Source organism: Mycteria americana, chromosome 7 (genome assembly GCF_035582795.1).
Source record: "Mycteria americana isolate JAX WOST 10 ecotype Jacksonville Zoo and Gardens chromosome 7, USCA_MyAme_1.0, whole genome shotgun sequence".
Taxonomy (NCBI): domain Eukaryota; kingdom Metazoa; phylum Chordata; class Aves; order Ciconiiformes; family Ciconiidae; genus Mycteria; species Mycteria americana.
Window position 1 is genome coordinate 39,302,303 of NC_134371.1, and position 21,562 is coordinate 39,323,864.

The 21,562-nt window shown below is 38.1% G+C and overlaps 1 protein-coding gene across 6 annotated transcripts in view; it reads left to right on the forward strand.

Annotated features, from left to right (window-relative positions):
• The window catches only part of CEP350 (centrosomal protein 350), a 77,659-nt gene that overhangs the window by 37,780 nt on the left and 18,317 nt on the right, over positions 1-21,562 (forward strand). For 5 of the 6 annotated variants that reach the window (XM_075507951.1, XM_075507950.1, XM_075507954.1 and 2 more), the window contains exons 19-30: positions 39-170; positions 2,448-2,584; positions 2,956-3,075; positions 4,785-4,951; positions 5,491-5,687; positions 6,222-6,406; positions 7,327-7,414; positions 7,803-7,949; positions 8,755-8,912; positions 16,402-16,601; positions 18,198-18,409; positions 19,641-19,785. In XM_075507951.1, coding sequence (XP_075364066.1) covers positions 39-170; positions 2,448-2,584; positions 2,956-3,075; positions 4,785-4,951; positions 5,491-5,687; positions 6,222-6,406; positions 7,327-7,414; positions 7,803-7,949; positions 8,755-8,912; positions 16,402-16,601; positions 18,198-18,409; positions 19,641-19,785 — 1,888 coding nt within the window. The remainder of the gene's footprint in view (positions 1-38; positions 171-2,447; positions 2,585-2,955; positions 3,076-4,784; positions 4,952-5,490; positions 5,688-6,221; positions 6,407-7,326; positions 7,415-7,802; positions 7,950-8,754; positions 8,913-16,401; positions 16,602-18,197; positions 18,410-19,640; positions 19,786-21,562) is intronic. The other variant, XM_075507953.1, reaches the window with a different exon arrangement.

Consider the following 21,562-nt stretch of genomic DNA (forward strand, 5'->3'; position numbering starts at 1 on the left):
AATTTTGAAGAACTGAACTGGCTGTGTTTTCTGTATAGGTCCATGCAGAGTCACTACAGCATCTGGTCCAGTCGCGGCAGGAGGCTGTACAAGAGACCCAATGCAAGGCTGCAGCCAAACAGGCAGAAACTGTACTTCTCACTACAGATGCAGTTCACCAGATCCGTGAGGTGAGGTCCTGAGTGAAAGGAAAAAACTGTTCTGATTTCAGTATTATTTTTGAATACTTTTTTGCCTCTAGGTTGTTCTCTGTTCAGTGTCAGTGCAACTTCTTCACCTTCATAATGTGACAAATGATAGGACTTTAAAGGAGCTTTTCTGGCATCCTTACTTAGAACTCAGTCAGCAGCCTTAAATCCCTGTTCACTATTCTTATGATCCTCCAGTTAATAAACTGTTAAGAAGTTTGTTCTTCCAGGAGAGATTAATGATAGTGAACACAACATCTTTAATTTGTAAGAGTTGCACTCCATCAGGGATTGATCCTGTATGTGTTTCATATGCCAATTAAATTAGAAAAGCAGGGAATTTGCAATTTTGCTTACTTTTGAAGGTAGGAGACCAACAAATAAAAAAAGGAGGGGGGAGGATCTTCAGCAGAGCTCTTAACTTGGTACAGAGTTTGAAGTTTTCTTTTTTTGAGTCTCTCTTCATTCTTCTTGTGGCATACAGAATGTTTATTAGTTTTCAGTTTTATATATCAGTTTATAAGTTTTTATACTTGTTGTTCCCAACATGTAGCAGCTGCTTCACACATGGATAAGAAACACAGTAACCAAAAAATGCTTTTGCTTCTTCATAGTTTAGCAATCGCAATGACTGTGGATTAGGATTATGGGATGGAGTGCAAAAGACTGATGGGTATGAACATAACTGTTTCTTCACAGTTTATGCACATGCTGGTGCTCAGCAAGGCTGTTTTTATGATAGGTAATGGGACTGCAGAATAATACTGATGTACTTGTTCTGGGCTTTGCCAAATATGTGAAGTTTAAATCATTTTTGAATAGACAAGAATGGGTTAGGTTAAAGGAGCAGAAAAGCTCAGACATCTGAGATACATGCAGTGGTTATTGATAGCAGGTAGTGAAGTCTTGGATAAAGACAAAGAAACCTTTGTAGTTTATAGATGTGAAGTGGGTGGAAACCAATTAAGAAACAAGGTAGAAGAAACAGAGACAGCTTTTATTTGGTGTAGGGTTTTAATCTCTTGTCTTGCTTTAAGTTTGAAGTCTGAGAGTAAGAGGTGCTAGTGGAGAGGTTGATGGGGATGACCTAGTCGCTGATGATGGGCTAGCAGAGTAGCTTTTCCATCTGCGTTCACAAGTGACTCCTGATATTCAGTTGAATAACCATTTATTTTAACTGGAATGCACCAATGGAAATGCTGGTCAGCAATGTGCTGGGAATATTTTTGGATGTACACTGTAATTTCTTATGTATAAAGGAATGGAGTTAATTTTCTGCATTGCTTTCAATTATAAGTTTCTTATGCAAAAGAGATAATATAGCATGCTACTATACAAGTTTGCTTAGAGTTGACTGTCGTACTAATGAAGGATAAAATAGTGGGTGATGTATACAGACAATCCAATTAAAAAAAAAAATCATTCACTTGTTTTTATAAAATTTTATGCATTACAACTCATGTATACATTAATTGAAGAATTAATGGAGAAACTCAGTATGTGTATTGGAAGTTATTGAAATACAGCTTATTCCTACCTTCGAAACCAACCAGCGTTCCCTGCTCTGCAAGAGGCAGACCTTTGAACAAGAAGAAAAATACTAAATTCTACAGTTTCTAAAAATCAGTATTCTCTGCTGTGATTTCTGAAGAAGTTCTTATTTCTAGTCAGGTACACAGTGACTGCCATACCGTAAAAAGGAGAAATCTATGACTATTCGTTGATTTAATGCTGCCAATTTTAGACCTGACAGTTTGCATGATATTGGAACTTAAACCTGTTCCTTCCTTTGGAATGGAAATAATATTTCTTGCTCTTTCGGCAAGATGCACTTTCATATTAAAAATAAAACATTGTTTCTGGTGTTTGTTGTTTTTTTTTTTTCTTTTTTTTTTTTTTTAAATTGTAATGGTAAGTCTGGAATGTTTTATTATGTGGGGATCATTCTACTGAGTGTGTTTGAGTTGGTGTGAGAGTTTGCTTAAGTTGATTAGAATGATATGTTAAGTAGTATCTTGCATGTCTGTCACTTCATATCAATAATTCCACTCTGCATAAATTAAAGAATATGTATTTACAGAGCAATATGCACTTCCTACAACCAAAATTGACACGTATGTAATTGCAAACCATCTCAAAACCATGTCTTACACATTGTTCAGTGAATCAGTAAATTACCTGTGAGTGACTACTTTCTCTTTCAAAAACATTTTGAGGCTGATAAGCGCATTGTATTCCTTTGTTTTTTATTGTACTCAGATGACAGAGTTAGCACGAACACAGATCTCGGATACTGTCAGCGCTCCAGCTGCTCCAGTCACCACCTTGTTTGACCACCAGCGGCAGCATCATTCAGAGTTCATGAAACAACTGAGAGCCCGAACTGATACAAACAGGTTTTGCCTAACGTTTTACATCTTAGGAAGGGGGAAGTAAGATTTGTTAGGTTTTGCTTCACCTATTCCTGAAGAAAATTTTAAGATGTCATAATGAGTGAGCATTTAAGAAGAATTTAGATTCCATCTATATGCCCTTAATAGTGTATGCCAAAGGTGACATTAACTGGTTCTGTGAAGCTCTATATAAAAAGGTAGAAAAAGATGCTCTAAATATTTTGTGGGATGATTTAACTAGTCTGAGCTTAAAGTGATCTTTTCAGAAATTGTAGCTGTTACTACTTCTAGTAAACTGATGAAAGCTTGTGAAAACTGTATTACTCTCTGGTTTAAGACAATACAGATTTACCCAAAACACTTCCCTTTCTCAGGAAATGCGAGTCTGGTGCCATGTCACAAGGTAAAGAAGAGGCAGGTGACTCAAAACAGACATACTCACCAATGTTTGACAGTTATTCAGAGTCCTCAAGATCAAAGGTTCATGATCAGAGGTAAGAAGAGTTTAGATTACACAGGGTTTTTTTGCTATACATGAGAACTAAAGTACAAAGGAATATCAAGATATTTCCTTCCATATTTTTTTTAAAAAGAGGGAAAGTCAGTATTAAACCTGCCACAGGTTAAACCTGTCTTATATTCCAGAGCTTGAAGGTTTACATACCTACCAGAATTTGCTTTGTCTTTAATTAAAAATCCTACTGCACTGTGGTCCACAGTGTAATAGTATGTTGTGTCTTAGTATCTTCAGTTTTGAATTCGCTGTATTTGTTTTAATTGTGTGCTTTTCTCTTTGCTAACTTAAGAATAATTGAGTTCCACATCTGCGTTTTCATTCAGCTGAATTAGCAAGAGTCTAGCAAGCAGGTGAAGGGAAATGGTTGTTCCTCTCTGTTCAGCTCTTGTGAGACTGTATCTGGAATATAGTGTCCAGTTTTGGGCTCCTCGGTAAAGAGAAGACATTAACATATTGACGCAAGTCTAGTGGTGAACCATCAAGATGGTTAGAAGGCTGGAGTACGTGATGTAAAAGAGAGGCTGAAGGAACTCAGCTAGCTTAACTTAGAAAAGAGAAGGCTAAGGGGACAGGGGTCTAGTTGCAGTATCCTAAAGGCGGGTTGTTAGGGAACAGGAGGCTAGACTCTTCTTGCAGGTGCACGGTGAGATGACAAAAGGCAATGGTGACATTCCGGAAAGGGGAAAATAATTGGGAAAAAAAAAAAATGCTCCCTGTGAGAGTGGTCAAACACTGGAATAGGGGTGTAGGGAGGTTGTGGGATCCTCTGTCCTTGCAGGTGTTCAGATCTGGGATGTGGCCTTGACTTTGGTTGGATGAAATACCTTCAGAAATTGTTGAGCTGAGATTATTCTGATTTCTGTGCTGTGGCCTACTTCCATACTTCTGTTGCATCACCTTTGTAACCTAAAAGTCACTTTAAGTCTCTCTTTATCTGAGTCTTTTTCCCTGTGCTAAATACTTGCATTTTGTGTCCTCGTTTTGCTCTGTGTCTTTTTGAAATGGACTAGAATGTAGACTGAAGCATATGTTCTGAAAATGCAGTGCAGGGACCTGTACCCTGTAATGTGCATTACTTTCTACTTTGTTTTCTGTGTATCTGGCCATTTTGTTAGGGTTTTTGTTTTCACTGCTGCTTTGCACTGGCTTGAGATCTTACATGAAGTGCCTGAAATTTAGGTTTAACTCATTTCTGGTGTTACTTTTCGGTATCTTGCCTGTGTTTAATACTGGATTTTAGCCTTTTGTTTCCTTTTCACTTAACTGATCTAATTCGGTCCCATGAGGTTTCTCGCAGCCCTTCTCTGATCTTGACCAACTGGAATGATTTTGTCCTCTGTAGTTGTTCTAATTTAAAACAGTATTGCTATCTTGCTCATCCTTTTAAAAACTGTAAAGAGAGATGTTTGCAATGGTTTATCATCAATACTCATTGCCAGGTAGAGGGTGTGCATACCTACAAACCACTTGCATTCTAAGGTAGAATAAAAATAATAAGTTGCACTGTCAATCAGCAGCTTGATGAGACTTGGAATTTTGAGGTAGCCAAGCTGCATTTTAAAAACAAAACCAAACCCTCTGCATGTCGATTATTGCTGGGATGTTAATCATGGTATGTACAGTAGTAATACAAATATTTTGAAATGTGCAAAGTAATTTAAAAAAAAAAATCTCTTGATAACACAGTAGTACCAGCAGCCGCCAAGAGAGTCCTTCAGTTCCATCTTCTAAGGAGAAAGAGAAAAAGCTTTCCCGTCGTGAAAAGATAACTAGCAGTATTGAAGAGCAGGCTCATACTGGTGTGGATGATTCCTTGCCGAGTGATAGTATTTTATCACTGCCAGACGAAAAAGGTTAGCTGTATCATTTGTATGTGATGAATCTGAAGGTGGTAAGGGGGGAGGGAGGGAGGGAGGGAAGGAGGGAGGTGCTGTTTCAGAATTAGTTGCTGAAATAAATGAGGGAATATGTGTGAAGAAAGCTGAGCCCCAGGTGAATTGATAGCCTCTTAAGAGGTAACAGGATGGCACAGTGAGATGGGAACGTTTGAAATTCTGCACATCAGAGTGATGGATTCTGTGGGCCATTCTACTTCCTGCTGTGCTAGCTGTAGCCACGTGTTCACTTGCTGAATGTGCAGACTGAACGCCAAATGTTTTAGCAGCCCCAGAAATGTGTTTATACCTGTGTACAGAAGTCTGTTAGGTCTTTTGAAGCTAGGTAACAGTATTTCATGATGTCCTCTAACTCAAGGTCACTCTTTTCTAAACACCCATTTTTCTGCATCTCCCAGTCTTTCCTGTCCCCCTAACTTTACTGAGATGAGACAGAGTAAAACTGCATTCATGGTACGTACCTGAGCGTAAAACCACTTCCCTGATTTCTCCCTCAGATTCTGCTTCTGTTGCAACAGAGTATTCCCTGAAATTTGATGAGTCCATGACAGAGGATGAGATTGAGGAAAAGTCTTTTCGGTCTTTGCTGCCCTCTGAGAGTCATCGCAGAAATAACTTGGAGAAGAAACGGGGTAATCGTGATGATTCTGATGAGGAAGTCTCCCCAGAAAAAACAGCTCTGTCATCTATCAAGGTAGGTCAAGCAACCATAGTTAAGGTAAATTAACTGAACTGAAATGGTTAAGCTGATGAGCTTCAAGTGAGCTGTTCTTAGTTGTGTTTGCAAACTTTAGGGTTCTTTGCTTCCCTGTGGTTCTTTGAGCATCTCAAAACAGAGTCGTATGAATTGTGCATGTACTAGTGCAATGACTTGACTTATGGAACAGTCCATCCAGGCTTCTACCTGTTCTCTTGTGGCTTTGGAGAAAAGGAGTGACTTTTTGAGGTAGGTTATAAAAGCCCAGTGGATTAAGTCTTGCTACTATGCCTACACATGGCTAGGAGGTACAAGAGGATGCTTCACCTCTCTGGCCAAAGAGGGCATGTCCCAAAACTGTCACGCAGCCCAGGGCAGAAAAAGCTGGTCTGCACAAAGCTCAGAAAAAAACTACTTCCCTTCTTACATCTGTTGATGTGTGTGTGTATCTGTGTGTACACACTTTGTAATTGAAAAAAGCCTTGGAATTTCTGTTTTATCAAATCATGCCAAATTTGTCCTGCCTTCCAGGAGCTAAGCATGCCATTCTCAGGGGGGCAAGATAGTTTCTCTAAATTTACCATGGAGATGGTAAGACAGTACATGAAAGAGGAGGAAATGCGAGCAGCTCATCAGTCTTCACTGCTTCGGCTCCGGGAGAAGGCTCTGAAAGAGAAGACCAAGGCTGAATTAGCTTGGCTGGAACACCAGAAGAAGTAAGGCAGCTCCGAATATACACTGTTGCTGATTGACCATTTTCTTGTACTTGTACTTGAATTTTTTTTGTAAGATTTTGCTTCCACCCCACCCCTCCCTTATTAAGTATCAATGATTGAACTAATCTTCTCACGTCAGTAATCTATACAAATGTTATTGTCACTTGGAAAGAACAGAACCCAGTTTGTAAGTGTGCTTTGATGTTTACATTGAACGCAGTTTGATAAAAGAGAATGACATTGAAACAGTAGTACATCAGATGTTTGTTATCAGTCAGAGAAGGTAGTTCCCAATCGTTACTCTGCAAGTCTTAATTCAAGAATGTATAAAACTGTCAAACAGTTAGAACTTTATTTGCTTGATGTCTATCTGAGGTCATTTTAGTTGACTCGGGCCAGATTTTGTGAATCTGGATACATGTTGTCCTTAATGATTTCTTTCCAACCTAACATATGCTTTGTCCTGGAATGCTACTTGAAGTACCTAGTGATACTACTAAACAGTGGTGGCCAGATTTAATCAATAATACTTTTCCATGGTCACTCTCTGCATAAGAGTACCATTGTTCACCAGACATTTTCTTCCAGCTGCTTATCATTGTGGGTTTGATAAAGGATTGTGAGGTAGTGACCCAAGTGTTCTTTCTTTTGACTTTCTCAAATGGTGGGCATGCTACCTCTGCAGAACTTCTGCCCATTCATGTGAAATTTCTTATTACTGCACTGGCCTTTTAACTGTGTGTATCTTTGACTAAACAGTGCAAAATATTCCACTATAGAGAATGCCAATGATTAAGTACAGGCATATACGCTTCTGCAGGTTAGAAAAAATAAACTTTTTTTTTTTTACTTTAAAGAGTAAAAGGCTCGTTATTGTGCACTTTTTTTTTATTTAATCCTTTCTTCCAATCTATTTGCAGGCATTTGCGAGATAAGGGAGAGGATGATAAAATGCCTCCTATTCGAAAGAGGCAGCGTGGTCTGCTGCTGAGATTACAGCAGGAGAAGGTAACTGATGCCCTCTAGGAAAATCCTGTTGAAATCCCTGTGTAGCCATTAAATGTTTCAGACTCTGTAAAAGCTAAGAATTGAGAAAACTCCGTACCAGGCTTTTGGATAGGAAGCTAGCAGTATTTCTTACCAATAAGTTTTCTTTTCCTTTTGATAGTATTTAACACATTGTTTAAAAGGGTCCTTCTGTATCGGTAATCTCACTGGTTGAGACTTAGATGTATTAATTCATTTGCTGTTCTTTGCTGCTGAAGTTCAGGCTAGTTACTTCATCATGTAACTTCAGTCATTTTAAACCCATAGCATGGACACTGTAGCAGCTTTAGAATATGTTCTTGAGAGCTGTCTGTCACAGTTCTTATGATTAATCTTTTATACCTAAAAGGCAGAAATTAAACGTCTTCAAGAGGCTAACAAGGCTGCTCGGAAGGAGAGACAACTGATCCTTAAACAGCAGGCAGAAATAGAACGAATCCGTCAGACTACAATGAAACTGCACGAAAAACTAAAGTCTGCAGGAGAAAACAAGCTGGTAAGTGTTCACTACAGAAGCTGGAGTCTTCCCTCTTTGGCTGTGCAGCTTGGCCAAAAACTTCAGTGTTTATAGGAATGGAAAGCTACTAAATTGGACCTATCGCTTGGCAGTTTTGTCTGCCTCAAACAGTCTCATCCTCTTTGTCTCAGCAATTTTATGTTTAATTTCTTTAAAGCATTATTTAAGGAAATGCATTTGGAGAAGTTGTAAAATGTTTTGTTTTAACTGGGCAGTAGATGGTGATTGTTAATTCTCAAGCTTAACTAATGACTTTGGGAATATCAGGTTTTTGATGCTTAGATCTCTCAGGCTCTGATTTTGTTTGATTATTTGTCAGACCCCAAAGAACTAAATGTAAGCGCTGAACCCAAAACTTGCTGCTTTGTGTGTGTGTTAGTGTCATTGCACTAAGTTTCTTGCACCTGCTTTATGAGATAGCAAGACAGGATTTTGATAACTGTCTGCCTCCTTACAAAATTTTAAGGAGATGCAGGTTTAATAATAGTAGTATAGAAAGGATTGGTTTCCTGTTTGGGTAACTGAATTATGGTGGGTTTTTTGTTCTAGATACAGTTAGGGGAGAACTTAAATTATGGAGAAAAAGCATGTACTAAAGACTTTGTGTCAAATCAAAATGAAGTTGGAAAATGAAGTTAAATCTGCAGGTGGACAGACTTATCTGAAATAGTCTTTGATGTAGTCTCAGGAGAAATAACCTAAATTAACACAGTTTTTAAAAAGATGGTAGAATAACTTTTCCTACTTTCAATGTTGATTTTTTTTTTTTAACACTTGATTGCAGGAACTTCACAGTGAGGATGACATCAAGCAGAGCAATGGTTCTAGCCCACTTCCAACTGATGCAGAAACACGCAGCCCTTCCCCAATCTCAATCTCCAGCAGTGAGACTAGTAGCATTATGCAGAAACTTAAAAAAATGCGCAGCAGAATGGATGAAAAGTAACTAAATTTTTTTTTCTTACACAATATTTTACTATTTTAATAGAACTAGTTGGTTTGGCCACTATCTGCACTAAAAATGGCCATCCGCAAAATGACAGAGGCATTGATATCACATACACTTTGATCCGAATTGCCTGAAAAATAGCTAATGGATGCGTTAATAGAACTATATTAATCTTTGAATATAGTATTTTAAAGGCTACGATTCTTGCATGAATACTGAGATTCAAACGTTGTTAGTTGGCAGACCGTGTGGTCAAGGTTTTATTGTAGAAGATTGGTTTTAATGTTCTTTGTACTTGATAGAGTTCGTAAAAGCACATCAATTTAAGATATTTTGATGTTTGTGAATACAAGGTACTTGGACGGGCTCCAGTTTGGTACATCTTGTCAGCGTTTCTCTTGCAATGAGGGACCTGAAGTCAAAGTCGTGCCTGTATTTTGTATCTCCCCTTTAAAATAAAAGGGAAAAAATACAGGGAGTGAGACTCTGAAATTACACTACCAATTTTTATCTTGAATTGAAGCATAAGTTATAAATAGCAATAGTCTTATATAAAAACTAGTAACTGAGTTTGAGATCTGGCTCACAGAAAGTCATTGAGCACTTGTTGGGCACATGATTTCTATCTTATTATTTCAATTCTAATTGCATTAAAATCAGGGAGGGATGAATTCTGTAAGTATTTTCTTAATTAATGGAGGTGGTATGCATGTGACTAAGAAGAACAGGCAGTTAGTAAGACCTTTCTTTTCCTCCTGTGTGGTCCACAGGTTGGAAAAATGTTGAAAACAGTTGTTAGTCTTCAGAGAAAATAACGAAAGTATATGTGCAGTTCCTGGGTCTGAAAACTAAGACTGAATCTGATTTCACCCGTTAAATTATTTTGAATCAAAAATTGCTTCTGCATCTTTTCAGTGTAGGAATTACTTTGTCTGCACTAAACATTCCAAATGCTTTACCAGCATGTGCTCATTAGTTTGAAGCCTGAAATTCTTATTTGAGACTAACCCATTAAAAGTCTGGCCTCTGCCAGCTACCGCAAGGAATAGTCTTTGCTTAAACAATTTTTTTTTAACTTATAACCAAGGTAGGTCACTATATTTTAGTCCATATGGGTGATCTTTGTAATGTTTTGTCTCTTGAGACTCCTAACACAGCTGGATAAAACCAAAAAGCAAGCACTGCCATTTGTAAAGGCAAGCTGTCTGTGACTCCTTAGCACCTTATTTGCCTGTAATCATTTGAGAAGCACATTTGCCACACTTGCATGGATTTGTGTATGATGAAGATAAAAAACAGTAGTAATAAGTGAGGATTTGGTATAAGTAGGAAAAAAAACCAAAAACGTGTTCTAGTTACATGGTCTTCATATTCTAGCCTAAATTGATTGCTATTTTATTCGTACTCTTCTGATAGGATCTGGTGAACTGAACAGCCAAAATCACAAATTATTTCAAGTTTCTGAAATGTCATATTACCAAAACTAAACTCTTGGCATTCCAAGTCATGTGAAAGCCACCCCATCGTTAGAGCAGCAAAGTCTTTCTCGAAGTATGTTTTGAGGTTGGTAAATGGCTTAAGATGGGGACTTGAAAAGGATGTTCTCTGCAGGCCATGTTGACTTCTAGGGTTTCAAGAAAACAAGATTTTTCTTCTCGTCCTATTTTTTTTGTGTGAAAAAAGAGGGTCTTTATCTTATTTTTTCCACCTGAGATTCAGCATACAAAATTTCAAATGGTGATATAGTGTTACAAAACCAAGTTACAGCTTATGAATTTTGAGATTGTATTAATACTGTATTAATACTGTAAAAGATGATAAATATACTTTGGTATTCAAGACTTCCTATGCTTTTTTTACCAAGTAGTGTTTTTGTCAATATTGTTTTGAAATTTTATTTTTTCAAAGTGCCTTCATTTCTAAGTAATGCTTATGATTACAGAAAGAATTATATATTAATAAATAATTGCTCTTACTATTACAAGGGATAGTAGTAGATACAAAGTATGTTCTACCCTTAAAGATATTTTAATTGTCAGTCCAAAATAATGCTCACCTGGAGAATACTTTTCAAAAGGTGGATAGCAGGATTTGAGCTGAAACAATGGCTTTTAGGAGGAACAAGTGGAAACTCTGTGTGATGTAATGTATGTGGTAGCGTATTTTTGGTTTTATGGTTTTATCTTGGGTTGCTATATATATTCAAAGGAAGCAGTATTTTGTGTAAAGATAAATGAGTCTCTAGAACTCAATCTTCCTAATTGTATAGCTTTTACACACCTTTTGCAGGTGTTTTGATAGTGATAGCAGTGGTTATTGATTGAAAAACAGTGCCAACTTGGTATCTTTTTTTTTAATGTCCTTATTTGTAAACGCATAAGATTAATATTAACATAATAGAGTACGATGTTTGGTTCGGGGTGTAATGACAGGAAGGTGCTGTTTGAAGGGAATCAATCAGATTGTGAGATACTGCAAAATGAAAGAAACTGAATGACAAATTAAAAGGAACTAGGGGAAAGAATTGGGAAACCCTGCTATGCTGGATTTGCTATACTCCATAGCAAAGTGAAAATCCTTTGACTTTTTTACTTATGAGGCAGCTTTAATATTTCTCTTCTGCTAAAAGGGGGATGAAGGAGTAGTTTTGTTTTAATTTTAATTGATCAACCTATATAGCCTGCATGTGAACAGGAGCATGCTCTGTCAAAGAGAATTAACCACTTTCCCCTTGCTTTCCTTGCATATGCAACTTTAATGATGATCTGTGCAATAGAAGAACTGATTAAATGCTCATTTTCTTTTGCTTTTCCTTAATATACTTCTTACCTTGCATTGTAGTTGATAGAGCTATATGGAGCATGGTATTTTTCTATAAGTATGATAATTCATTAGGAATTAGCTTAACATGGTAATTCATTAGGAAATACCATTTTAAGCACAGCTGTAAGTTTATGTAGATTTTTTTTTTTAAACAATAGGCATTATCTTTCTGCAGTTAGTACTTCAAATGGAAGAGGCAATACGTGAGTATTCTGAGACCAAGTCTGCCCTTTGTTGCAAAAAAACAAAATAGCAGCTAGAAGTTGAATTACAGGTATATCTCAGACTTTTCCTGGAATTGCTCATGTTTTAAAAATACATTATTTAATATCTTTTTTTTTTTTCCCTTTCACTGGTGCTTACCTTTGGAGAAGTAATTTTACTGAGGTTTCACCAGGCAAATGAAAATGTCTTTAAAGTTTCAGACTAGCGAAGTTGTTCATATCGCAAAACCAGCATGCTATTTAATGCTAATAATATACTCTATAGATGGCTAGAATAGCAGGAGTTGCAAAGAGATCAGGTTGAGATACGTTAACCAGCACATGTGGAAGTCTGCATCGAAGTAATAAAACCCCTTCCAAAATTTAAAGAAAAATATAGCAGTGTGAAAGTAGCTTGTCTTTAATTTACAGAAAATGAAGTATTATAAGTGTATGTGTGCTATTACCTTCTGCATAACAGTGTATAGTTTTTCTACTTCATATGTTGGGTAATAACTATACAATGTTAAATGCAATTAATTTTAAAGTTCTTTGCTAGATGCTATCCTTTTCTCGTTCTTTCTGCCTTTTTTGCTATCTTAGTTTTAAACTCTTCCTCCTTATTTTGTAGACACTGCTCTCCTGTTCACTACTTCTTCTCTGTCTTTACGTCTCACCACTGGGCCTCTCTCAGTGTCTGTTTTCCCAACCTCCACCCCAAATTCCAGCTGTATATCTACAACCAATTGGTCAGGTAACTGTATCTTTCTTGAGTGATAGACTCTTTGATAGAGCATGCTCTGTTCAGTCCTAGAAAGAAGAGATTCTTCATCAGTGAATGTTTTTGGCATTTTCCTCAGTTTCCAGATCTTTATTAATGACATAGATAGTGGGACTGGGTGCACCCTCACTAAGTTTGTTGACGACACCAAGCTGAGTGGTGCGGTTGATTCACTAGAGGGAAGGGGTGCCATCCAGAGAGAGACCTTGACAGGCTTGAGGAGTGGGCCAGTGTGAAGCTCATAAAAGTCAACAAGGCCAAGTGCAAGGTCCTGCACCTGGGTCAGGACAATCCCCAGTATCAATATAGACTGAGGGATTAATGGATTGAGAGCAACTCTGCAGAGGACTTGGGGATGCTGGTGGACAAAAAATTGGATATGAGCTGGCAATGTGCACTTGCAGCCCAGAAAGCCAACCGTATCCTGGGCTGCATCAAAAGAAGTGTGGCCAGCAGATCGAGGGAGGTGATGCTCGCCCTCTACTCTGCTCTCATGAGACCCAATCTGGAGTACTGCGTCCAGTTCTGGGGTCCCCAGTATGAGAAAGATATGGACCTGTTAGAGGGGGTCCAGGGGAGGGCCACAAAAATGATCAGAGGGATGGAACACCACTCCTATGAAGACAGGCTGAGAGAGTTGGGGTTGTTCACCCTGGAGAAGAGAAGGCTCTGGGGAGACCTTATTGTGGCTTTTCAATATATAAAGTAGCTTATAAGAAACATGGAGAGAGACTTTTTGCCAGGGCCTGTAGTGATAGGACAAGGGGTAAAGGTTTTAGACTAAGAGAGGGTACATCTAGATTAAATATAAGGAAGAAATTTTTTACAATGAGGGTGGTGAGACACTGGAACAGGTTGCCCAGAGAAGTTGTGGGTGCCCCATCCCTGGAAGTGTTCAAGTTCAGGCTAGATGGGGCTTTGAACAACCTGATCTAGTGAAAGGTGTTCCAGCCCATGGTAGGGGGGTTGGACTAGATGATCTTTAAGATCCCTTCCAACCCAAACTATTTTGTGATTCCAATCTCTTATTCCTACTGTGTTCTGAGTGGCAGACAGATGGTTCACTTTGCTCCCACTGTCTGGTCACTACTTCAGAATAGCTGCTGAAACTGTCTACTTAGGGCTTAAAGTCAGTATACCTTGGTTATAAATGTACAAGTACAGGTTAGAGCACCAGGTTAATGCTTCCAGGTTGTTATTTGGAATGGATGGATAAAATGCATTATGTGAGCACCTAGAAATAGACTCTGAAATCATGCTGCTGTAATCTGAGTGCTGCTGATTCCTCTTTGCTCCCCCAGTTTCATAGGTGCCAGATGTGGTTTTGCAATTTTTTTTCTGTGAAAGTGACCCTGCTTTCAAGGATAAATGTGTACCCTTGGTGTTGCAACTGGAACCCTCTAGACTGTAGTAAATATTAAGGCAGTGTGTATGCTACCTTGTGGCTCTGACCTTTTAAACCCCAGGGTTATAAAAGGGTCCACATCTTTAGCCATGCTGCTTCAATCCTCCTCTTCCTATATGTTGAATGTTGGAACCCTCTTTCCCTCCCATCACTTTGTTTGGCTTACCTTTCTTATTCAAGAAAGTCTTTGTGTGGTGATTAGTTTCCTGGTCATTTAGTTAATTCTCCTCCTGTTTGTGGTCTTCTGGGTTAATTCATTTGATACCTGCTTTTAAGGAGTCCTGCCCTTTTGAATCCATTTATTTCAGCCTTTCTCTTGCATTTTATTTCAACTGGACTCGCCTTGCTCAAGATAAATGTGAAGATCCAGACATTCTGATGAAGTCAAATAGGAGGTGAAGGAAGAAGTTGCCTTTTGCATTGAGATCATTGTAATAATGACCTCTATAACGAGTTCTAAATACATGATCTGATAGACTAATTGGAACTGATGTGTATCTGAAAGTAAGAGTTGATAAATCTGATAGTGCTGGTGAAAGACACAATATAAGCATGACTGTCCATGTCATGTTTGTAATGCAATTACTGTTGGTAATCTAGTTTCTTAATGATATTAAGAAATTAATGATATTAAGAAACTAGGCAGTGTTTGCCTAAGAGTAGACAGTGTTTGATGTTTGTCTATAGAAAGTGATAAACTAATACACAAAATCATGGAATCTGTCAGCTTGAAGGTGGCAAGTGTTCCAGAGACTCTGAGGTGCTTCTATTTTTCACTGGCTTTTGTTCTGACCATATGAAAGAAGATTGTGGGCATGTCTTGCTGGCTCCTGAAACTTTTATCTTCACATCATAACTTGTCCACCTTATCTGAATCTGTCTTAGAGAAGGACTTATCTGAGTCTTAACCTTTCTGATAACTGCCAGCTTACTTTTCTGGGGAACAGAATGAACGCTAAGTGAGCAAACAAGAAATGTCCCTTAGCAGGCGACACCTGCAGATTAGCCAGTTGGTCATTCCAGTCTCTGTAAATAAAAGGTTTTTTTGAAATATGAGAGATTAAAAAGCACAAATGAAATTATTATCTGCTTTGCAGCTTAAAAAGTTTGATGCTAAGTGTTTGGGATGGCTTGAAAATTACACATTATAAAGTAATTTGCAAAGCAAAATATCACAAGTCTTTGAAGACTGCCTTTTTAGGCTCCACACTTTCTGTACCAATGACAAACTCTCGCTCTAGCTGTCAAACCGTGTATTTTCTACAGATTGATTCTGTGACATCTTAAAAATTTCAGTGTAGGAGATGAATGGATTGATATACACTCTTCTCTAGACTTGGCGTGTCAGAGGAAGTGAGTGCAATTAATGTTGAACTTGCTTCCATTTACTGTCTTACGGGTTAAATGCTATGGTCTTGATTACTTCAATATTTAGAAATAAGACCAGAGACGCTGTTGTTCAAGAGCTGGCAAAGAGAACTAGTATATCCACACAAACCTATTCATACCTATGAAGTCCTCTAAGAATTTCCCCGTTTCTGAGGTTTCATGAATCACTTAAGAAGTCTTTGTCAAAAAGAAAAAAAATTGTTAATTTTCAGCATGAGCTTTACTTTTTAGCTACTCTTAAATTACTAGACAGATCTGTTAGTAGCTGGGAAAAACAGTCCTGCATTCTTATTCTCTTGATGCTGTCAGCTGACAATTAACATTCCAAGTGTGACAATCCATAGAGATGATGCTTAAAGGAAGAAGGATAAAAGTTCCAGTAATTGAGGAGAACTATTAATAACAGAATCACCTTCTCTTATAATTATGTATTTGGAAAGAACTGTGGGGTAGCTGGGGTTACAGTTTTTCTGTCACTGGGATTAGCAAAAAGAAAGGTCCATTTTTCAAACTGCTCTCTTGAGGGTTCCAGTTTAATACCACAGGTACTTTTCACATCCTGAAATTGAAAACTTTTCCTGTTCATTTTAGTGAATAGTTAGTAGCACTTTTAATGATTTTGAAGATCTTTAAAATGTAAGCAGCGTGTTTACAGTATGTTGTAGACTTTACTTACCACAAAGAAAAAAACTTTTGTCTACTTGTTTGGTTTTTTTCAGCAGCACACAGAAGTTTAGGAGATAGTAGTTAGTGTGGATATTATCCTAGAAAACAACTTGAATTGTTTTCCAGCTATAATTCTGGGAATTGTGGCAATAGAGCATCTGGGACCTTTGAGTGTGGTTGGCTGTTTTTCCATTGTCTTCTGCTCTGTCTGTCAGGTTCCTAACTAAGCGAGAACAGAAGCTGATGCAGCGTCGACAACATGCTGAAGAATTGTTGGAGTGGAAACGCCGCCTGGATGCAGAAGAAGCAGAAATACGGCGGATAGAAAAGCAGGCTCTAGCTGCCTGGGACAAAGAGCTGCTCAAAACCAAAATAGCCAAGAAAGACCTAGGGGATCAGAGAACTGAGCCCAAAGGTAATAGGAAGAGGGGGCAGGTGATGCAAATGACAAGAGTAAAGCATGATTTGACACAACAGTTGCTTAGGTTTGCACTTTCTTCCTTTTTTGATGTTTTGGTGGTGGTGGTTGTTCTCTGGACACTCTTAGAATCTCGATTTCTGCACTCCTTACTGCCTTCTGTTGCCTTGTTCTTTTAGCCCTATTTTACACCTTAGTTAAATGTGTATTCCTCCTTTGCTGTATATCTTCTCAAGTGAACAGTGCAGCATAGGCCCGTCAGACATTTCTACATACAATTTAAACTATATTTCTGTCTTTCAAAACAAAAATACTGCATGAACTTTTGCTGATCATCTTCTGAACTTACTCCATTAAAACCATTTTCCCCTGTAGTGCTGTTTGAGTGTCTATCTGGTTAGCCTTATTAATGGTGAGGATGGCTCTTATCGGGGGCTGCTTTCCCCTTGTCTGTGTTTTCAAAAAAAGCATTTTTTTCTTTCCTCTGTTGTTAATGCAGTATAACTTCGAAATCTGCAGCTGTGCTAAAGTGTGCTAGGACGCAACTGGTATAATTGAGCTTATTGTGAGGAAAAATAAGATCCCAGATTTTCGGAGCTATAGCTTTACTGTTCTGTCTTAAGTGGACCATACTTTCAGCATGAAGCACAGAGAACTGGATTGCAGTGGGAGAAAATAATGAAACTTCAGGGATTGTTCTAGAACTAATCAATATTCCTTTTTTCCCCCACTTTGCTGAAAGCAGGCAGCATGTCCTTTGAATGTGCAAAGGGAATTCAGAATTATGCCCTATTACACTTGTTACTGAAAACAGTCATGTGGATTTTAGGCATTGTAAGACATTTTAATATGTGTATGAGTCAGTAAGTTCCAAAGAACAAAAATTCAGCACGAATGCTGTATTTTCATCAACAGATGAGAAAATACACTTGCTTTCTATTATTTGTATCTACCAGTAAGCATTGGAGCATGGCCCTGCTTCGGAAGTTCCTCTCCCCAGCCTTTGCTCAAATATCGAATAGTTCTCCATGGCTGCTTCAGTAATGCTGTGACTCCTGTGGAATTTAGTAAACAGGAATATTGAAAACCCAACTTATTATTTTACTCGTTGCCAGTTGAGAGACTCATGATGAAATCATAACATTAAAATGTTTTCTGCAGCTACTGTAAAGGAAGCAATCAATTCTAAATTCAAGATCTGGCTTGCAGATTATATGCTCCTCCGTGACTTCTTCAGACTAATAGTGACTCTTGCTGGTGTATGGTCAACTGGAAGGACAGGTTTCCCTAATAATCTTTTTGGAGTGTGTTGTCTGGAAAATGTTAGAATATCCTGAAAACCCCTTTATTTTAGACATTCAGCAATCACTAAGAACGTTTGGCAGTCTTAAATCGTAGTTCTCTGGTAAACATGCTTGTTCTTGCTAAGTATTCCACCCTTGGTGTCTAGATGAGTGAAATAACACTTAATCAATTTGACATGTATTGGTAGCAGTTACTACTTTATATGCAGGCAGTAGTATCTCTGAAGGCATGTAAGTCAGTGCAAATTCTTAGGTGCTTTGTTTTTTTCCTCTCATTATTTGATCTCAGAAACGGCTAGTGAAGGGGAGTCTCCAGTGCCTTCTTGCTCTCATCTGAACAGTGAAAGCTCTGTCCCAGAAGATCTTGGCAGTCTAGCTGCTGAGTCTGTCCCATCAGAGACTATGGGCCGTGGACAGCCAGAAAGTCCGTATCAGAGTACAACTAATGAAGAAATGGTTTATTCTGAAGAGTTCAAGTCCTCTACCTCACCTGGCAAACTTGTGAGTGAGCTTTTTATGCTATATATTCTTATGCCTGTAAAAGGCTATGAGAGAAGTAGTAAGTTTAGCCGTCCCAGTTGTCAAAGCAGAGATTCTGTGTTTGCAATACCATTTTACATTACTGTGAATAAACATTGTGATCAGATATGTTCTTTGAAGTCTTGAGGAAAAATTGCTTCAGCACAGGGTTTAGATATTTTTAAACTTGTGGGTAGTCTTGCAAAATGTTTTGCATATGTCATGTAGGTATGCAGTACTAAGTGGTGGAACACTGACCTAGTTTACCAGTGTGAATTAGCTGTAGGCTAGCTTGTTACCATTGTATAAATTATTTGAGGGCATGGAAACTATGCTCTGTTTTTCTGCTTTGCTTTTTTTGCAAGTAGTGTATCCCAAAGTATAGCTATAGGATGAAGAAGCAGAGCTGTAACCTCATGCACAATCCTTTGGGTTTCAGGTTATGTCTGCTTGCTAGCTAATTCTGCCTTATTGTTCTATTCCAATTGTTATTTCTACTTGGTTGATAATTTTGTTAAGTTTCATCCTGATAACTTTACTGTGTGCTCAATGAGACAGAAAATGCAGTGTCTGTGGAGTAAAAGAACTGCTCATCTAGACTTATTACAAATACTTTCTTGGAAAGTTTGCTGGAAAGATAGTGAGGTAAAATGTCTAATATGTCCTAGAGGTTATGTTCAAGGTGTGTGAAAGGTTTGTGGTATAATGTTGAAGCAGTAAGCAGCATTTTGGAAGAATATTTGCTCTTAGAATTTTTTGCCTGGCCTCAGAGAAATAGTGCTCTGCTGTTTTACTAATTTAGAATGTCATCTTGCACCCCTTACATGAAATGGTCCTTTTGATTTCACCGATGTATTTACTAGGAGTTCCTATTGCCGTGGTTGTTACCAAGTAAGATTACAAAAACTGTATCGAACACGTGTGAGTTGGAACCATGTCAGTTCACTGAGGTGGTAGTACAGTAGCCTAAGCAGGTTTACTGAAACCTAGGCTCCAAGTAAGCAGTCAGCTATTGCTGCTCTTGATATTTTTGTATTATTGTCTAGCAAACTAAGATTAAATTCTTAAGGTAGTTGGATAGGTACCACTGCTTATGAGATGTTCTCTAGTCATGCTGTTCTTTCCTTGTAACTAGTTCCTGATGACAGTGATCTCCTACTTTCAAACTGAGCTTTACAAGCAATTACTTATTTGTCCTTTTCTTCTCCCATAGTCTCCTCCCAAAAGCAGTGTATCTGTATCAAAGCAAGATTCTAGCAAAGGCAGCCATAGAACTGGAGGACAGCTACACTCACCTGTGAAGTCTCATCAGATATCTTACAACTGGTCTGATGAATCTTTATCTATGACACAGTCAGGTAAGTATAATATCTGCTTGGGTTTAAATTGCTTTTTCAAAGCTTTTCCTTTTAACAACTAAACTTGAAATGCAGACATAGATGTGGGGAGGCAGACAGAAATTCCTGGAAATTGCCAAAGTTTGGGGTTTTGTGGGAGTATTTTCCCATGATGTAATTTGATCACTTCAGCTTAAGAAAGTCTTAATGTAAGAAGGTCTATATATTATCTTTTAGAAAGCAACGCTGGTTCCTGCAAACAGGTATGACGAAGATAAGAGTCAATAGTTAAAGTGGTCCTAGAATTTAAAAATACCAAGGTTAGCTGTGCTTTTAACAGGTGACACTGCTCCACCTCTCATGTTGTAAGAAAGCAGAATATGGTTCAGCAGCATACAAATGTGACCGTCCTCCTTCTGAGCACGTCCTGGCTCCAGAAGCAGTATAGCGCTGTTATCGTGGCAGTATGAGTGAGCCCCTTGGACCTGCACTGGCATGTGCAGAATCAATGGGTACTTCAGGACATATGTTTTTATTTTTGGAGGAGGGCTTGAACTGTGTGCAGTAAAATAGGGCCTAAGATTGCGTTTTGAGCTATAAAATACAAGATCTACTATATGGACTCTTTATACTCTTTTATCCAGTATCCAAGCTGGCTACCAGTAAATGCTGAGGGAGAGAATATTAGAAGTTAACTGGTACAGAGCAGTCCTTTCCCTGGTGTGCTCTTGCAGTCTGTTACTCATGTGGATTCCAGGACTTCCTGAGCCACTATTGAGTGGGTCACCATCATCAGCTCTGTTAAGCTGTGAAGTCTGTTTTGAACCTTTCTGTGCTTTTAGTCTCTAAAACATCTTGTATTCCACAGTGCAGTTGATACAGCATCATAAAATACTTACTAGCAAATGAGAGCATTTTTCTGCTTGATTTTTTTTTAATTCCCTAAATGATCAATAAGTCTTTAGTGGAAAAATAATTAGGTGGTTCTATGGTGTATACTAGCTGTTCTTTGTGATAGATGGATAACTTACTGGCGTGTGTACATATCCAGTCTTTGTGGCACTTGATGTAGCGAGCATAATCTTTTATGGGCTTTTTTGGTTAATATGTATGTAAGTGCAATAGAAACACAGTAATTTTGAGGCTGCTGTTCTCCTGCTGGATAGAGAAATGAATACGTAACACCTAGGTATTTGCACTGAGTAATTTGTATTGGGATTCTGTCTGGAGAGCAGTTTGCAACGCAGTGAAGCATTCAGCAACTTGAGAAAGTTATTTTCAAGTTCTGACTGAGAAACCACATAAGGAAGCCGTTATGAAAAGTAGAGCAGGCAACAGTAATCATGAAAATAAACTTTTGTAAAATAAAGTGTTTGCAATCTTTGATTTCAAATGCTGAAGAAAGGTATAAGAGGTGGGAAGCCAATGGTTTCACAATAAATCATTCCATTGTAAAGAGACAAATCTTCCAAGCTGCTGAGTAGTAATGAAGTCATTGCTATGTCAGTCTGATGCATGCGTAGACAAGATCGTCAAAGATGAAAGCATGTGCAGATCTTTCCCTTATGAGTTGATCAAGAAAAGCTATAATTACATAGTGGTCACTTACTATTTGGGAGGAGTTGTTAATTATAGCAGCATCATAGAGTACTCCTGATTAGCAAGTGAGATTCCATTCTTTTTGTGCTGGTTTGTTTTTTTGGTTTGGTGTTTTTTTATTTTTTTGTTTGTTTGTGGTTTTGGGTTTTTTAAAATTCTCTAAATGGTTAACAACAGTTGTTAATGGAAAAAGACTACA